This window comes from Microcaecilia unicolor, chromosome 4, assembly GCF_901765095.1.
Source record: "Microcaecilia unicolor chromosome 4, aMicUni1.1, whole genome shotgun sequence".
Lineage (NCBI taxonomy): Eukaryota > Metazoa > Chordata > Amphibia > Gymnophiona > Siphonopidae > Microcaecilia > Microcaecilia unicolor.
The window spans coordinates 338215557-338234138 of NC_044034.1; the positions used below are offsets into that span (position 1 = coordinate 338215557).

The 18582-nt window shown below is 45.4% G+C and overlaps 1 protein-coding gene across 1 annotated transcript in view; it reads right to left on the reverse strand.

Moving 5' to 3' along the window:
• Positions 1-3410: 3410 nt before the first annotated feature.
• Positions 3411-18582, reverse strand: part of LOC115468122 (acetylserotonin O-methyltransferase-like) — a 36659-nt gene continuing 21487 nt past the window's right edge. Inside the window, exons 5-7 of the mRNA XM_030199647.1 lie at positions 14632-14772; positions 7052-7174; positions 3411-3707 (exon numbers count right to left, since the gene is read on the reverse strand). Coding sequence (XP_030055507.1) covers positions 3496-3707; positions 7052-7174; positions 14632-14772 — 476 coding nt within the window. The 3' untranslated portion in view covers positions 3411-3495. The remainder of the gene's footprint in view (positions 3708-7051; positions 7175-14631; positions 14773-18582) is intronic.

Here is an 18582-nt window from a genome sequence, read left to right on the forward strand (position 1 = left end):
ATGAAAAAGCAAATGAACAAACTTTTGGAAAAAGAAACAAAAGTGAACAGTCATCTTTACTTTCTGACAATCTGCAAGAAGGATGACATCATTCCCAAAGGACTGAGGCCCACCCTGTCAGACTGTCATAGTAATGCTTGAATGTTTTCACTTATATACACTGTCAGCTAGCACATTTGCTTATTTCCGATCTGACGAAGAAGGGCAACCTTCGAAAGCTAATCAAGAAATGTATTAAGTTATGTCCAATAAAAAAGGTATCATCTTATTTTCTTTTCCATGTTTTATTTTGTTTGATTTCTATTGATAAATCTTATATAAAAAGACTCTTAACTAAACGCTACAGAATACAGCTGTACGTGTCTTGTGTAGGGCAAAGCAAAGAGACCATATTACTTCCCTTTTCAAGAAGCTTCATTGGCTCCCGGTTGAACAAAGAATACATTCTATAATGTTATCGTTAACCTATAAGGCTCTTCATATAGGCTTACCTTATTACCTTGCCCATACTCCTGTATGCTACTTCTGCTCCATCAAAGACCATAGACTTGTTCTTTCTAAACCTTCTAAGAAGCACTGGAAATCTACCAGATTAACGTGCCTATAATGCTGCTTAGTAAACAGGGCCCTCAAACTAGTATCTTAAACTAGATTCACCAAATACTTAGCATCCAATGAAGTTTCAGTAATTGCAGAGTAATATGATCCATCCTAGACCCTCTGCCATTCACCCGTACAGCAGCATTTTGAACTACTTGGAGGGCTGTCTATGGTGTTTGGGGTAAGGCATTACAATAATCCATGTGTGGCATTACTAAACTTTGCATTACAATAGTGGATCTTTCCCATTGTCCTGAAGATTGTACGTATGATAATGATCTAATCTGTACTGGCCTTATTACTTTTGCTGCTCTAGGCAAACCCTTCAATTCTGCCACATCTGGTGCAAGGGCTCTAGCACCTGCGACATGCCTATCCCCCGTCGCTGCTCTTTCTCCTGCAATCTTGCTGAAGTCCCTATGCATGAGATCAATTTTCATGCACTGCCTCCTTGATATGCAGCTCTATCTCATGCAGCTGGGTGCGCCTAGGGTTACCATATGTCCGGATTTACCCGGACATGTCCTGTTTGTGAGGACATGTGCGGGCAACCGGGTGGGTTTTGCCAATCTGCCCGTTTGTCCGGATTTCTGGACAAACGGGCAGGCTGGTGGGCGGGCCAGAAGTTGAGTGGATAGGAAGGATAATGAGGCAGAATTCATGGCAGCAGGGCCCAGCCTCAAAGTGAAGGCTGCAGCTCCCTAAGTAGGAGAATGCTGCCACTGACTCTCTTCTGATTGACAATGTCAAATTACAGAAAAGTGTGTCAGTGTTTGAACCTGCCACACTAAGGGCTCCTTTTACCAAGCGATGGTAAGCCCAACGCGGGCTTACATTCGCTATACAAGAAGTACTGCCCACCCCTAGCGTGCCGTCATTTCCGATGCTACAAAAATGTATTTATTTTTTTAGCACTGGAGTGTACCCGGCAGTAATCAGGCAGTGCCGCGCGCTGCCCAGTTACTGCAAGGCTCCCCCCCCCCCCCCCCCCGAAATGGCTGCGCGGCAAGTGCTTTACTTGCCGCACAGCCATTTCCTGCAGGAAGGCGAGAATTCCCTTTTACCAGCTGCGGTAAAAGGGGGCCTCGGCGCACGTGTAAAGCACGCACCGATGCCAGCGTCGGCCCTCTTTTGCCGCAGCTTGGTGAAAGGGGCTCTAAACAACTACCTACTTGACTAATCCACTAGAGCAGGGGTAGGCAACTCCGGTCCTGGAGAGCCGCAGGCAGGTCAGGTTTTCAGGATATCCACAATGAATATGCAGGAGATAGATTTGCAAGCACTGCCTCCTTGGTATGCAAATCTATCTCCTGCATATTCATTGTGGACATCCTGAAAACCTGACCTGCCTGCGGCTCTCGAGGACCGGAGTTGCCTACCCCTGGCCTAGTGGTTAGTGCAGTGGAACATGGAATGTTGCTACTATTAAGATTCTGTTGCTACTATTTGAGATTCTACATGGAATGTTAATGTTGCTATTCCTCTAGCAACATTCCATGTAGAAGCCTGCCCTTGCAGATCAGCAACGCGGCCGCGCAGGCTTCTGTTTCTGTGAGTCTGACGTCCTGCAGGACGTCAGACTCACAGAAACAGAAGCCTGCGCGGCCGCATTGCCTCCACATGGAATGTTGCCAGTGGAGGAGTAGCCTAGTGCAGAGGTAGGCAACTCCGGTCCTCGAGAGCCGCAGGCAGGTCAGGTTTTCAGGATATCCACAATGAATATGCAGGAGATAGATTTGCACGCCCTGCCTCCGTGGTATGCAAATCTATCTCCTGCATATTCATTGTGGATATCCTGAAAACCTGACCTGCCTGCAGCTCTCGAGGACCGGAGTTGCCTACCCCTGCACTAGAGCACTCCCTGGATTTATCCCTTGATACACAAGATGCTTGTCTATCTAGCTAAACAGTAGACCTTTGTTTGCCTATACTAGCATTGCTGATGAGCATGTTGCAAGGACATCCCTAGAATTTTTATACATCTCTATTTTCACAGTACACACTCTTCCTTCTCAACGTCTTTCCTTGGCCACCGAGTCCCAGCCACTCATATGCCATATATTGCGATGCATCTCATTTCACAGCATTTATTCATTTGGTTCCATTTAGTCACCCACCTCCACAAAAACCGCTTGAGGTGACTAGCAGCACAATTAAAACACTGTCGAACAACATATGATAGCCCCATGAATATATTCTGAATAACATATCCTTTTTGGTGTATAATTCATAACCGGAAACTTCCATTTACTGACTCATAGCAACACCACATGCCTCCAGTCAATTAGCGCTTGCCAACTCTCGTTTCAGTCATAAAGAAGCTATTTAGCCTCTTATTTTCAATGTTCAGATTTAAAGATATAATTCAATAATATTGTACACAGGCAATGAACTCCCTGTCATGTTGTTGGAAAGTAAGCTATTTTGATTGGCTCAAAATAGGGGCCCCTTTACTAAGCCGCGTTAAGCGTCTACGTGTGCCCAACACGCGCCAAAACGGAGTTACCGCCTGGCTCGTGGTAATTTCATTTATGGCGCGCTTCTGGAAAATCATTTTTATTTTCGGCCGCGCGTATCGGTCATGCGCTAAGTGGCATTTGGCGCGCGTAAGCCATTACCGCCCAGTTACCGCATGAGACTTTACCGCTAGGTCAATGGCTGGCGGTAAGGTCTCAGGCCCAAAATGGACGCCCACGGCCATTTTCATTTTGCCGCACGTCCATTTTCGGCAAAAATTTAAAAAAGGCATTTTTTTGTAGGTGCGCTGAAAAATGATTCTGCGCTTGCCCAAAACCCACGTCTACGCCACCGCAGGCCATTTTTCAGCGCGCCTTTGTAAAAAGACCCCCATATGTCCTGTTATGAACACAGCAGAAGAGTAAATGAGTCAGAGATCTACTTTCTTCCTAATATGACATCATAGATCTTCCCAGTTGTCCTAACTTGAATCTCCTTAAATCCCACCGCTGTAAGGAGCTTGCAATACTCAGCGGGAGTGCGTTCTCTCCCTTCTGTCTGTACCAACATGTTCAGAGAATACAGCTGGGAAGACAGAGGACCACTTTTATCTTCATTTAAAAGGACTTCAACCAGAAGGACAGCACCACCTAATTGGATTAAGAAAAAAGAATGCAAATAGACTTTAGAAAACACGATGCCAGGTACTATTTTGCAAATATATGGATTTGATAATTTACACGTTTATAAAATCTCTGCTAAGTATCTTGTTAGTCTTTAAGCTTGCAACAGGCTAATCATAACTCCACTTTCTTTTGCACCGTTTTTTTTAATAGGATCATTCCCTAGTTGTGCAATTAAAATAAAAATGAAAAAAAAAGAAGGAATTATGAGTTTCCAAAAAGAGAGCTGTATATCACAATTGAGAAACTCCTGGAAAATCTGGATTAAAAGGCCCAGAACAAGCAACAGGGAAAGCTGCTCTCATTTGTGTTCTTTGATCAGGATGTTCTGTCTACCTCTGTTCTCCAGTGGTGACTAAAGGCACCAAAACACTGTTCCCTCTAAGCTAAGTGGAAGTTCTCCACCTACAGTCCTGCCAGTGGGGGGTGCTGTTTCGCTATCACATTTTCAGTAGTGAGAGACAGGCAAACTCTGTAGGACTTCAAAGAACCTGCCTGTCCCAAGCAAATGAAAACACAATAATGAAACACCACCCCCTACTGGAAACAATGCAGTTGGAGGACTCCCGCTCAGAGGGAACAATGGCACCAAAAGCTTCTATCAGTTTAGAGGATAAATGTGATGTCAGAATAGCAGAAGCTGGAACTTTTTTGTGTAATGTTTTGTTCAGATAGCAATGGACTCTAAATTTAAAGTTGTGAATTATTGCACTTCTAAGAGAATATCACAAATATCACGAGAGTAAAGAACAAAATTCAACAATATAAAATCAAAAAAAGTATTTTGTTCTGAAGATTGAAGGAAGAGACCAACAGGTGCGCTGAAAAATTATCGGCTTGCAGCCAAAACCCACGCCTACACTACCCACAAGCCATTTTTCAGTGCACCTTAGTAAAAGGACCCCATAGTTGTATTTGTTCAGCTTGAAATGAACATTGATAGTGAAGAGTCTGCGGTATTGTTCCTATAACTTAATAGCATCTTTTTTTTGTAACGAGGATGTTATAATGCCGTTGTATCACTCCATGGTGCGACCGCACCTTGAGTATTGTGTCCAATTCTGGTCGCCGCATCTCAAAAAAGATATAAAGGAATTAGAGAAGGTGCAGAGAAGAGCGACGAAAATGATAAAGAGAATGGAACGACTTCCCTATGAGGAAAGGCTGAGAAGGTTAGGGCTCTTCAGCTTGGAGAAAAGGTGGCTGAGGGGTGATATGACAGAAGTCTACAAGATAATGAGCGGAGTAGAGCGGACAGATGTGAAGCGTTTGTTTACACTTTCAAACAACAACAAAACCAGGGGACACAAGATGAAGCTAGAATATAGTAGATTTAAAACAAATAGGAGAAAGCTTTTCTTTACTCAGCGTGTGGTTAGACTCTGGAACTCGTTGCCGGAGAATGTAGTGACAGCAGCTGGCCTTACGGAATTTAAAGGGGGTTTGGACAGATTCCTGAGGGAAAAGTCCATTGAACATTATTAATTTTTTTTTTGGGGGGGGGGGGTGGGGTGGGGGGGGGGGGTTGCCGGGTTCTTGAAGCCTGGCTTGATGGACCCTTGGTCTTTTCCCAGTATGGCGGTACTTATGTACTTATAACAGTGTTTTTTCTCTGTTTTCTAGTTGTTTTTCACTGTTACTTTTTTGGTGCTTTCATTGAAACCAGTGATTACAGCCATTTATGAATGGTCATCTACGTACACCTTCTGTAGCAGTTGAGGTTTCACTTGTTTAAACTCTTTATCGGTTGATGTCTGTTCCTTCAATGCTCAGAATAAAATACTTCTTTTTTTGACTTCCAAGAGAACACATCTTTCAATTACCCTTACAGTCATGTGATTCAAATTAAAGGCCCTTTTACTAAGCTGCGGTAAAAAGGTCCCTGCGCTAGTGGCAGCGGCCGTTGTTGCCATGCGCTGAGGCCCTTTTTACCACAGTGGGTAAAAAGGTCAAAAAAAGAAATGGCCGTGCAGTAAGATTGCACTTACCGCATGGCCATGCGGGGAGAGCATTTACCGCACCCAGGGGCCCTTTTACTAAGGCACGCCAAAAAATGCCTGCGCTTTTTTGGGCCAAAAATGGATGTGTGGTAAAATAAAAAGTGGCGCGCATCCATTTTGGGCCTGAGATCTTACTACCACACGCTAAGTTAGTGGTAAGGTCTCGCGCGTTAACCGGGCAGTAATCGTCAGTGCGCATACACTGCCAGTTAGCACCACGCGGTAGAAAATAAAAAATATTTTATGACATTCGTATTGGATGCGTTGTAAAAATGAGAATTACCTCCCAGAGCATGTGGTAGCCGGGCGGTACTTCTAATTTGACGCACGTTGTATGCACATGGGCGCCTACATGCCTTAGTAAAAGGGCCTCCCAATGAGGTGGCAGTAATGGCTTTTGCGCTAACACAGTGGTAACCGGGCACTTTCCGATTACAATTGGTAACTGCTATGGTAAAAAATATTTTCCCTAAGTAGGGTTACCATATTTTGTCCCCCAAAAAGGAGGACACATGTCCTGCCCCACCACACCCCGCCCTCTTTCACACCCCACCCCGCCCCTGTCACATTTCCCCCCCCCCCCCCCCCCGTCACACACCCCGTCGCCCTCCCCCTACCTTACTACTGCCCTGGTGGTCTAGTGACCTCTTCGGGGCAGGAAAGACCCCCTCTTTCCTGCCCGGAGCGCTGCCCTGCATGCTTCCTTCCTGTTGCTGATCTCGGTGCCGATTCAAAATGGCCGCCAAGAGTTGAAGTCTCGCGAGGTCACTTCAACTCTCGGCGGCCATTTTGAATCGGTGCCGAGATCAGCAACAGGAAGGAAGCATGCAGGGCAGTGCTCCGGGCAGGAAAGAGGGGGCTCTTTCCTGCCCCGAAGGCGGAAGAGGTCACTAGACCACCAGGGCAGTAGTAAGTAAAGGGAGGGGAGGCTAGCAATCTGCCCGTTTGTCCGGATTTCTGGACAAACGGGCAGATTGGTAAACACCCGCCCGGTTGCCCGGACATGTCCTCAAAAAGAGGACATGTCTGGGTAAATCCAGACATATGGTAACCCTATCCCTAGGGCCAGAAATGCCGCGCACTGGGGGTGGAACTACCACTAGCGCCTGTGTTGGGCTGGTGGTAGTTCCAGATTGCTGCACAGTAAGCCCGCGGTGGGCTTACTGCTGCTTAGTAAAAGGGCCCGTAAAACAAATATCAAAACTTGGAGACTGAAGTAACCAGTGCACCAAGATAGGCATCCTATGAGCACTGCTACACTTTTTGAGAGGCAGAAGGTTCAGGAACTACATTCTAGTGTTAGACACACACCAGGTTTACAGGCCTTGTAAACTTTTTCTAGAAGCTGTAAGCACTTTTTCTCTGTCCAGTCGTGAAGGATTCTAGCCAAAATGTACAAGTCAGCTTCAGGAATTGAATCTTCAAAAAAGTCTCCTGTATCAAAGAAGAAAATAAAAAGTCTGCATTCATGGCATAGCCATTCAAGGTGCGTGTGTTGCAAATACATCCCCTTTCAGTCGATTACTATTAAAGGTGCCACCTTTGCATTTCCTTTTTTTCTTTCTCCCTCCCTCCATGCATGGTCCGGCATCTCTCCCTTCCCTTCCCAGCATCACAAAGCTCTCACAGGGGTCCTTTTATTAAGCTGCGGTAAAAGAGGGCCTGCACTAGCGTCACTTCGTGTTCTTGATGCGCACTAAGGCCTCCCTTTACCTCAGTGGGTAAAAGGCTGTCTATTTTTGGGAAACAGAAATGGCCATGTGGTAAGTAAACCACTTAACGCAATGGCCATTTCGGAGGGGAACCCTTACCGCCGTCCATTGAGATGGCGGTAAGGGCTCCTGCGCTAACCTGGCGGTAACTAGGCAGCGCTTGATGCTGCACGATTACTGCCGGTAAAGTTCTGGCACTACAAAAATAGGATGTATTTTTGTAGCACTGGAATTGGTGTGCACTAGGGGTGGGAACTACTGCCAAGCTCCTGTGGTAGCCTGGAGGTAGTTTTGGATTGGTGCACAGTAAGCTCATGGTGGGCTTACCGCTGCTTTGTAAAAGGGCCCCACAATTCCTTACTTCCCCCCACCCCCACCCCCATGCTTTAAAATCACCTCCAGTCTTCACCCGGTCAATACCAGTGACATCAGCACTAATAGGCTGCTTGCGGCCTCCAACGGGGAATTCTCTCTGAATCATTCCGCCCAGTGGTGTGCTGGAGTAGGCTCTCACGGGCTTGCGAGAGCCATTTGTTAAGTTATTAAGAATTTTGGGAGCCAGTTGTTAGAGTAGGCCCTCCAAAAGTACTTTAACAATTGGCTTCCAAAATGTGGGCTCGGGCCTCCTCATGAATTCTCTTTTACTTTGCTGGCGGGGATGCTGAGTGCTGGAGGGGATGCTGAGTGCTGGAGGGGATGCTGAGCCCTACCAGTCAAGTAAATAGACTGCTGCTGCTCTCCACTCCTTGTTTCCAGCTCTGAGCTGCAGGCTGGGACTTCTCCTGCATGTGCCAGAAGTCCCAGCTTGCTGCTCAGAGCCAGAAACAAGCAGCGGGGGGGGGGGGGGGGTGTTGGCAGTCCATTTATTGGCTGTTGGGGTCAGCATGCCCATTGAGGGAGGAGGGGAGAGAGAGGCATGTGTTGCCCCCCCCCCCACACTAAATTGCAAGGCTGGCTAGCCCAGACAGAGAGCTCGTTGTTAAAAATTTACCAGCACACCCCTGATTCCGCCCCTTCTGACACAACTTCCTAATTTCAAGCCTGCAGAGCTTACATGCTAATCAAGGAAAGCCTGTCAGATAAATGCATACAAGGTTCTGTGGTGAGGGCTTCTCGCATGTACAAACAAAACAAAAGTGTCAGCACCCCTCTGCACCTGTTGTTCAACACATAAATATTAACCTCGAAAAAATGTCTTGCTTATGCAGTTTTTGCAAGGCTGATATTTATTCACGCCACTACCTTCTCTTACAAGAGCACGCAGATATGGAATGCATTACCTACAGACCTGAAAGCAATCAAAGAAACAACTATGTTTCGAAAATCTCTGAAAACATTCTTCTTCAACAAGGCCTACAATGAAAACCTATAACTTCACTAAGTCCACTCAATTATGAACGCACACCCTCCTTAACTACCTTAACAATTCTCTTCCTTCTTCCCTCTCCCCTTCCTAATCGCCACACATAATTAACTGTATCTGATATCCAGCTATGACAATGTTATCAGATCTATGTAAGCCACATTGAGCCTGCAAATAGGTGGGGGAATGTGGGATACAAATGCAATAAATAAATAAATAAATAAATAAATATTCATAGAACAACAGGCATGGATGGGTGCTGGCTCTCGTGGACAAACACACATGACCTGTTGCCTCCCGTCTGTCTGGCCATTGGTAGTATGTTAAAACTAAATACAAATAAAATGAATCTTCTATGGTTCCACAATTATAACGTTGTTGTTCTAGATACAATAGTGTATGATGATGATTATTATTATTATTATTATTTGTAGCATTTGTATCCCACACTTTCCCACCAATTTGCAGGCTCAATGTGGCTTACATTTGACTTAATGGCGGTTGCCATTTCCGGTTAACAGAATTACAAATGGTATTGCGTACAGGTACTTACATACATGGTAACATACATGAAACACAAATTACATGGAACTTGTATATATATATATATATATATATATATATATATATATATATATATATATATATATATATATATATGCTATGTGCATACATACATGATAAGAATTCATTATGGTATTGCATGAAGGTAATTGTGTCATAATTGGATTTTGACATACATTTGGACATCTAGTGGTAGTGCTTGATCATCATTCATAGCAAGGAGGATAGCCAATCATGTGATAAGAGTTCAGTTTTGTATAGATCGTGTATAATGTTAAGATGGTTAGGTCTTGCGTTGTTTTTATGGCCTTCGGTACTGCATTCCATAGCTCCGTGCAGATGTATGATCTCTTCCAGTGGAAAACAAATCTAGGGTATTAGGTATTATTCTTGACTCATCCTTGGTTTTTGAACCACAAATTAATCATCTGTGGCAAAAAAAGTTTTTTCAAACTTACCCCCCTGTTTACTAAGCCAATAATGCTGACACGGCCCATTCACTTTGAATAGGCTGGTGTGGCTTAGTTAACGGGGGGGGGGGGGGGGGGGGGGGGTAGGTAGTTTACATTGGTGAGGTCTTATTTTGATCAGTCTACTTTTACTTTGCTGGTTCAGATGCTTGTTTTATCCCATATAGGTTACTGTAATGTTTTGTACTTAGGATTGTCAACTAAGGGGCTATTGCTGTGTGAGTGTCAGGCTGAATGGATTGGATGCTGGTGAGTATTACTGTAACCCCCTCTGCTGAAAGGAGAGCCCAGTCTTACTCTTTTACCTGTATTGTAGTCCTGGTGTAGCCAAGTTACCTCAGAATGAGCCCAGATCTCAGGAGGGTGGTACTACAAAAGATATTACTCCACCCATAAAGATGTTACCAGATGAAAACTAGTGTAAGTAAGTTTTGAGTGAGTGTACAGGTGTTAAGAGAATCAATTTATGTTACAGATTCCAAATTGTCTCACTCAAGTAAGAATAAGCAAAAACTCTTAATAAAGTGCAAACAGTAAATTTTTTGCACTTATTATTTTTTTTATAAGAACTAGTTAAAATCATTAAAAACCATTGCAATCTTAAAAGTACACAATAAACAATTAAAATTTTATTAAAACCTGCCTACTGGATCCAGATAATACAACTCTAATTTTTCTTACAGCGGAACATAACACATTCAGGTGAATATAGTATAAAATATTTTAAATTTGTTAAATCAACAAGTAAGATTAAGTTACTACATAAATAACTGCTTTTCCCCCCTTTTTTTGTTTTATGAGGTGAGTGTAATTTTCAATTCCTTTTTTAAAATAAATTACACCAATGTTCTATTTTTTAACTATTTCTTTTCTTTTGACACATGTCCCAAATTTTAACCAGGTAAGTATATGTGTTGTTCTGTGAATGTATCCCCCTCTCTTTTCCAATGTCCCATTGTCCTTAATGTTTGTATCTTCTTGTTTACTTATCTTTTCAAGCTCTCTTGGGTTCAGTTCTTCATCTGTCTTAGTTGTCTTTGCCTTGGTCTTCTCCCCACAATCTACCTCTAAATAAAAATAAAAGGAAAGAATTCTTCCTCCCTTCAGTGAGTGTCTCTAGATATGTGCCTGCCTGTCACAGGATACCTGAACTGGAAATGGCTGACTAATAAAACAAAATTCCTTACTTCAGGAAAACAGTTCTGTCTGAGTGCCCTTATTATGCTAATTTGTTCACTTTCCCTATCTTTAACTATCAGGAGAGTGCTTCATCTTCTTCTGGATTCAGGCTATTGAAACGTTTCATCAGTGAAATCACTCACAGACATAGAACACTTTCATACTTTTAATAAATAAAGGGACGCTAGCACAGAACCCCTTAATAGAAATAATCTTCTGACTTTTAAAAGTCAGTTCTTCACCTAAGAAATCTTAGGAGTTTAATCAAGTTTTTAGTTTGTTCATACTCCGAGTTTTCATTTTTCACAAAGCATAACTTTTCTCACATCAATATTTAACTCAGAAGTGATTATCTATCTTTCCAACAGAGAGTTAGACGCCCTTTTACTAAGGTGCGCTGAAAAATGGCCTGCGGTAGTGTAGACTCGTGTTTTGGGCATGTGCAGAATCATTTTTCAGCGCACCTGTAAAAAAAATGCCTTTTTAAAATTTTTGCCGAAAATGGACGTGCAGCAAAATGAAAATTGCCGCATGTCCATTTTCGGTCTGATACCTTATCATCAGCCACTGACCTAGCAGTAAGGTCTCAAGCGGTAACCAGGCAGTAATGGTCTAAGTGCGTAAAATGCCGATTACTGCCCGCACACCAGAGAATAAAAATATTTTCCGGCGCGCCTAGTGGACATGCATCAAAAACAAAATTAGCGCAAGGGCCATGTGATAACCGGGCAGTAACTCAAAATTGACGCACATCGAGCACGTGCAGGTGCCTACTTGGCTTAGTAAAAGGGCCCCTCAATTTTAAAGGCTCTGCTGATCAGACCTTGATCCCTTTAAATGAACCAAAATTGAGTAAAATCATTTCAATAATGTCTTCTGTCCCTAAATTTATCTTGTTTATCAAGAAATTATTAAACCTGACAACAGAGATTAAGGGCCCTGTTTACTAAACAGCGTTATAGGCGCGTTAACATTTTTAAAGCGCGTTAACCATGTACATGCCTACAATAGCCCTATAGATGCCTACACGGTTAGCGCGTGCGCTAAAAACACTAACACACCTTAGTAAACAGGGCCCTAATTGTTTTTCTGAGTTCAGATTTTTTTCTTCAAAATATTTTTTTTAACTAATATTCCTTTCTCACACACTCCGGGACACTTATATTTATTTTCAGACAACACACTTTAACTTCCACTCATTATAATTCTTTTCATGCTAAATTTCTCTCATATCTACGACAGCACTTTTGCCTTCTTTAAAGGTGTCCATTACTCTGCTGAGCAGTGCAGCCAATCCGAGCCCTCCTTTCAAACATTCAGACACTCTTTAACATTCCATTATTCTATATTATATTAACATAATCTTTAAAACCTTTGTTTTTGTTGTTTTTAAGTATATAATTCATGTCAGAGCCGAATCCCAAATTAAAAACTGCAGTATTTTGCATACAAATGGAGCACAAATGAAACTATGGTTCATATCTGCAAGCTGACTGCACTGAAATTCTTAATTTTTTTAAACTTTGCAAACACTTTTTAAATCATTAAATTATTTATTTTATGTTGCAAGTGTCAGTGCAGGTCTCTGGTGACCTCACTGCACATGCGTGATTTTTTTTGCGCCACTAGGGGATCATCAGGGTCAAAAGTAGGCTTCCTTGAGCTCCCCCTCGCTTCCCAGCATACTCTAGGACTTGCTTAATTAGAAATGAACCATTCACGCATGCATATGCCCCTGCATGATCGCATTAATTTAAATAAACGCTGCCACTTATTTTAAGACCCTTCCTGGGTTCCCATATGTTCCCCAACCTTATTTATTTACAATGATTGGTGGTACAGCGTTTCTCAAGCCACAAGACATTCCCGGAGTCATCAGGACTCAATTTCCCAATGTGCTTCAGAATGTGACATGCACAACAAGGGACTTTCCTGCCTACTCCAGCCAGCTCACACTATCTTCAGGGCGGACCAGAACCCCGCAGGTCACATCAGAAGCATCACTCCAGCGTTGGATGTGTCCCAACAAAGGACCAGAACCCAGAGCCCCCCCCCCCCCCCCCCCCCCCCCCAAGCTCCAGGACACTCCTCAACCTGGTAAAATTTTAAAAATATATATATTTTTATACTGGTTACATTACTATAGATAAATAGATGTTTGTTTCATTTCTGCCTAATCCATTAAGATGTGTTACTGATTACCTCTTATTTCTTAAGCTGTTGAAAGCATTTTTATTTATTAAATCCCTTACTCATACTTGTAATTGTTAGTTCTCCAGCATGCTTGGAACCCTGCTCTTGTTATTCAATAGTAGTGAAGTTTGTGTATTGTATTATTACTATGTATGCTAATACTAACTGTATTGTACTTTTTATGAGTGTTTATTGTTAGCCACATTGAACCTGACCTTGTTTGGGATAATGCAGTATATTTATTTATTTATTTATTACACTTGTACCCCATGCTTTCCCACATACAGCAGGTTCAATGTGGCTTACCTAGTAAAGAAAAAGCATTACAGAGTCCTGGAAGGAGAATATTACAAACTACAATAACATAATAGTAAGGTTTGAAGAATATATGGGTTGGATATGGGAAGGTAATCAACGGTAACGGAATTCAAACATGCATGGGATAAGCATAAAGGAATCCTGTGCAGAAAGAATGGATCCTCAGGAGCTTAGTCGAGATCGGGAGGCGGGACTGGTGGTTGGGAGGCGGGGATAGTGCTGGGCAGACTTATACGGTCTGTGTCAGAGCCGGTGATGGGAGGCGGGACTGGTGGTTGGTAGGCGGGGATAGTGCTGAGCAGACTTATACAGTCTGTGCCAGAGCCGATGGTGGGAGGCGGGGCTGGTGGTTGGGAGGCGGGGATAGTGCTGGGCAGACTTATATGGTCTGTGCCCTGAAGAGCACAGGTACAAATCAAAGTAGGGTATACACAAAAAGTAGCATCATCTACTATGTTACTATGATAGATAGGTAAAGGAGAGGAGATTGGGAGGGGGATGGGATAGGAAGATGGAGAAGAAACGATTGGAGGATGAGTATAAGGGTATTAGGAGACAAGGTTAAAGGTATAATCGGTGTAGAGGAAGTGTCATTGTCAGAGCAGAGTAGAATCAGTGGGCTGATAGGATTAATGTCAGAAGTAAATATATTTTTGGAACCTTTTAAAAAAATGTAATATTAATTGAATTTTGGGCACAATTGGATTGCATTGGAAAAATCATTGGAAATGGTCATTTTTGAAGAGATATTATGAAGGACTTTTTAACAAACCTAAAGGTTATTGAATGTCTTACTGATGCCTTAGGAAACAGATAATCTCCATCACTGCCTTTACCCTTCCCTGAATCTGGCCCCGATTACATTATTGTATATTTTTGGTTGATATTTTACTAACTGATTATTGATTATTTTACTGCATGTTTTTGGTTGGTTGATTGATTGATTGTTTTTTATTTTACTGTTTTGTCTACTGCTTTATGATAGCTTGCCTTTATTGGGATTGCTCAGAATGTTAGATCAGCAGGATAGATGCAGTTTTTAAATCAATTAATCAATGATCTGATCTATGAGTTGCTGTGACCCAAACCTACCTTCCTGGAAACTGATCCGATGCTCATCTGTGGATATAAAGTGCTTCTTTGCAGTTTGCACAACTTTAGGCAGGTCATAGATTGTCACCATAGATTCTGGGTATATGGAAATGCATTCCTTTGCCAGAGCTCCCGAGCACCCTTGTATAGAAAGCAAGCAAAATACTACATGAACAAATATGAGCGTAGAAAGCAGTGGTTCCCAAACCTGGCCCTGGAGACACCCCAGCCAGTCAGGCTTTCAGGATAACCGCAATGAATATTCATGAGAGAGATTGGGTGGCAAAGCCGGTGGCGGGAGGCGGAGATGGTGCTGGGCAGACTTATATGGTCTGTGCCAGAGCCGGTGGTTGGGAGGCGGGGATAGTGCTGGGCAGACTTATACGGTCTGTGCCAGAACCGGTGGTGGGAGGCGGGGCTGGTGGTTGGGAGGCGGGGATAGTGCTGGGCAGACTTATACAGTCTGTGCCAGAACCGGTGGTGGGAGGCGGGGCTTGTGGTTGGGAGGCGGGGATAGTGCTGGGCAGACTTACACGGTCTGTGCCCTGAAAAGGACAGGTACAAATCAAGGTCAGGTATACACAAAAAGTAGCACATGTGAGTTTATCTTGTTTGGCAGACTGGATGGACCATGCAGGTCTTTTTCTGCCGTCATCTTCTATGTTACTATGAGAGAGATCTGCATGCACTACCTTCGCTGCATGCAAATCACCTTCATGAATATTTATTATGGAGATCCTGAAATCCTGGCTGGCTGGGATGCCTCCCAGCCAGGTTCGGGAGCCACTGGTATAAAGCAAAAGGCAAAAACACAGCAGCATTAAGGGTTTTTATATCACTAATGGTGTTTGTAGTTTTATTAGGTAAAAGTTTCCCGCCCCATCATTCTTCTGTTGTTAAAGGCAAATGAGGCCCAAAATTCAAAGAATTTATGCTCCTAAATGTGAGAGTTATCCTCATAAATTGAACTCTTTGAAAATTTACTGGGCCTAACTACATAAATGTTTACTCAAGGGGTGGACTTAGGGTGGGAAAAAGAAGTTAGGAGCTTAGCACTGATTTTCACCACTAGGGACCAGATTCTATATATCATGTCTAAAATATCAGCACCAAAAAAATTACACGCAGGTGTATTCTATAAAGTATGCCTAAATTTAGATGGACTTTATAGAATGCACCTAAATTTCTGCATGGTTTATAGAATACACCAAGTGCCTGTCCGCGTGACTAAATTTAGCCGTGGGCAGTTACACCAAGTGAAACTTGGTGGAAATGTTGACTCTTAAATTAGGCGTGGACCGGGTGTATTCTATAGCAACACATCTAGATTTTAGAAACGCCCACAACCCACCCATTCCACACCTATATCCATGCCCCCTTTTCAACTATGCAACTTAGAATTTATGCACATCACGCCTAGACTGTTGAGCATGTAAAGCCAATTGGTGTCAATAATTGTAATTATTAGTGCTGATTGGCTTCGTAACCAAGTTACATGCGCAAATCCAGAATACGACCGGATTACTCACAAGTTAAGTCGCGCTACATAGAATCCTGGGGTAGGCTCATAAATCTAGGTAACCGAATGGCAGGCCTAAATTTATGTACATATCATTCTCCGAGGACAAGCAGGCTGCTTGTTCTCACGACTGGGTTGACGTCCGCGGCAGCCCCCACCAACCGGAAGAAGCTTCGCGGGACGGTCGGCACGCAGGCCACGCCCACCGCGCATGTGCGGCCGCCTTCCCGCCCGTGCGCGACCGCTCCCGCCAGTTACTTTTTTTCCGCGACTGAGAGAGTTGTGCAATTGCCTCTCTCTCTGTTCAGCCGCCGGATTTTCGACCGCGTTTACGCGGATCGTTGCTTGGATTCCCGTTCGGTTTCCTCTCATCTTGTTTGTATTGTTTTAAAAAAAATAAATAAATAAATAAATAAAAAAAAAAAAATTTTCGCGCGTGTGGAGCACGCGTTCCCTTTTTCCCTCGCTTACTAGCGGGGATGCCACGTTGCGGCCTAGTGGCCGCTCGGTCGATTGATTTTTTCGTGGTGTGATTTTAGCCACCATTGCCGACTTTGACTTCGCCGACGCGATTTTTCCGTCGATGTCCTCGAAGGTCCCGAGTGGATTTAAAAAGTGTGGTCGCTGCGGCCGGCCGATCTCGCAGACCGACACCCACGCTTGGTGCCTCCAGTGCCTCGGGCCGGAGCACAATCTCAAGTCGTGCGCTTTGTGTCTCGGTCTCCGGAAACGGACTCAGGTTGCGAGGCAAGTTCTGCGGGACCGTCTTTTTGGAACTTGCGCCGGCCCCTCGACGTCGACCTCGACGGCATCGGTATCGAAGGCCGGTTCTTCGGTACCGGTATCGATGCCCGAGACATCGGCACCGATGGCAGCGACCCCAGGAGAACAGGTCCCGTCGGCCCGCCGGTCCGCCGGTGAGAGTGGGGTTGAGAGGCCGCGTGGGCAGTCGGCCCCGGTCACTCCCTCAGCTCGTGAGCCACGGGACCGAACCCTGTCGGACCCGGTACCTCGAGACCGAGGGGGATCGACCTCCTCCTCCTCCATGCCCTCCGGCGCCGGTGACGTGCACCGGAAAAAAGATAAGAAGCGCCGTCACCGGGAGCCCTCGGTGCACCCTGGAGAGGACTCGACGCCGAAGCGTCATCGCAGAGAGGAGAGATCTCCGTCGGTGGTGGAGGTACCGACGCGTCGGGGTCCCGGCACCTCGGTGCCGTCTCCTGGCCCCCAGCAGCTTCTGGCACCGACACCCTTACCGGCCCCACCGCCTTTCCCGGCAGCGGGCCTGGACGAGTGCCTCAGAGCCATCCTTCCGGGGATCCTGGAAGGGCTGATGCGCCAGGCTGTGCCGGCGCCAGGGGTGCTTGCGCCCTCGGCGCCGATGACTGTGGCGCTGGCGAGCTCTAGCCCGGCGCCGGGGCTGTCGACACCGCCGCCGCTTGCGGTGCCGGTCTCGACCGCCACGCAGGTGGAGTCCCCGTCGACGTCGATGGAGGGAGCTCCGTCCCCGCCGGCGCGGGAGTCCACCGCTCGACGACACCGAGACCTCGGTGCCTCGACGTCGAGCCGGGCCCGGTACAGGACTCAGCTACATGAGCTAATGTCCGATACCGAGGATGAGGACTCGTGGGGGGAAGAGGAGGACCCTAGATATTTCTCCTCAGAGGAGTCTACGGGCCTTCCCTCGGACCCCACGCCTTCACCGGAGAGGAAGCTCTTACCTCCTGAGAGTCTCTCCTTTGCCTCTTTTGTGCGGGATATGTCTATAAGCATTCCCTTCCCCGTGGTCTCTGTGGAAGAGCCGAGGGCCGAGATGCTCGAGGTCCTCGACTATCCATCACCACCTAGAGAGTCCTCCACGGTACCGCTGCACAATGTCCTGAAGGAGACGCTGCTTTCGGAACTGGGTGCGACCACTAACTAACCCCACCATTCCCAAGAAAGCAGAGTCCCAGTACAGGATCCACTCTGACCCAGAGCTCATGCGGCCCCAGTTGCCCCATGACTCAGCGGTCGTGGATTCTGCTCTCAAGAGGGCACGGAGTTCGAGGGATACCGCCTCGGCGCCCCCGGGGCGGGAGTCTCGCACTCTGGACTCATTTGGGAGGAAGGCCTACCAATCCTCCATGCTCGTGACCCGCATCCAATCTTACCTGCTCTATATGAGCATCCACATGCGGACCAATGTGCAACAGCTGGCGGACCTGGTCGATAAGCTCCCGCCGGAGCAGTCCAGGCCTTATCAGGAGGTGGTCAGGCAGCTGAAGGCGTGCAGAAAGTTCCTGTCCAGGGGGATTTTTGACACCTGTGACGTGGCATCTCGTGCTGCGGCCCAAGGTATAGTGATGCGCAGGCTCTCATGGCTGCGTGCCTCTGACCTGGACAACCGCACCCCAGCAGCGACTGGCCGACGTCCCTTGCCGGGGGGATAA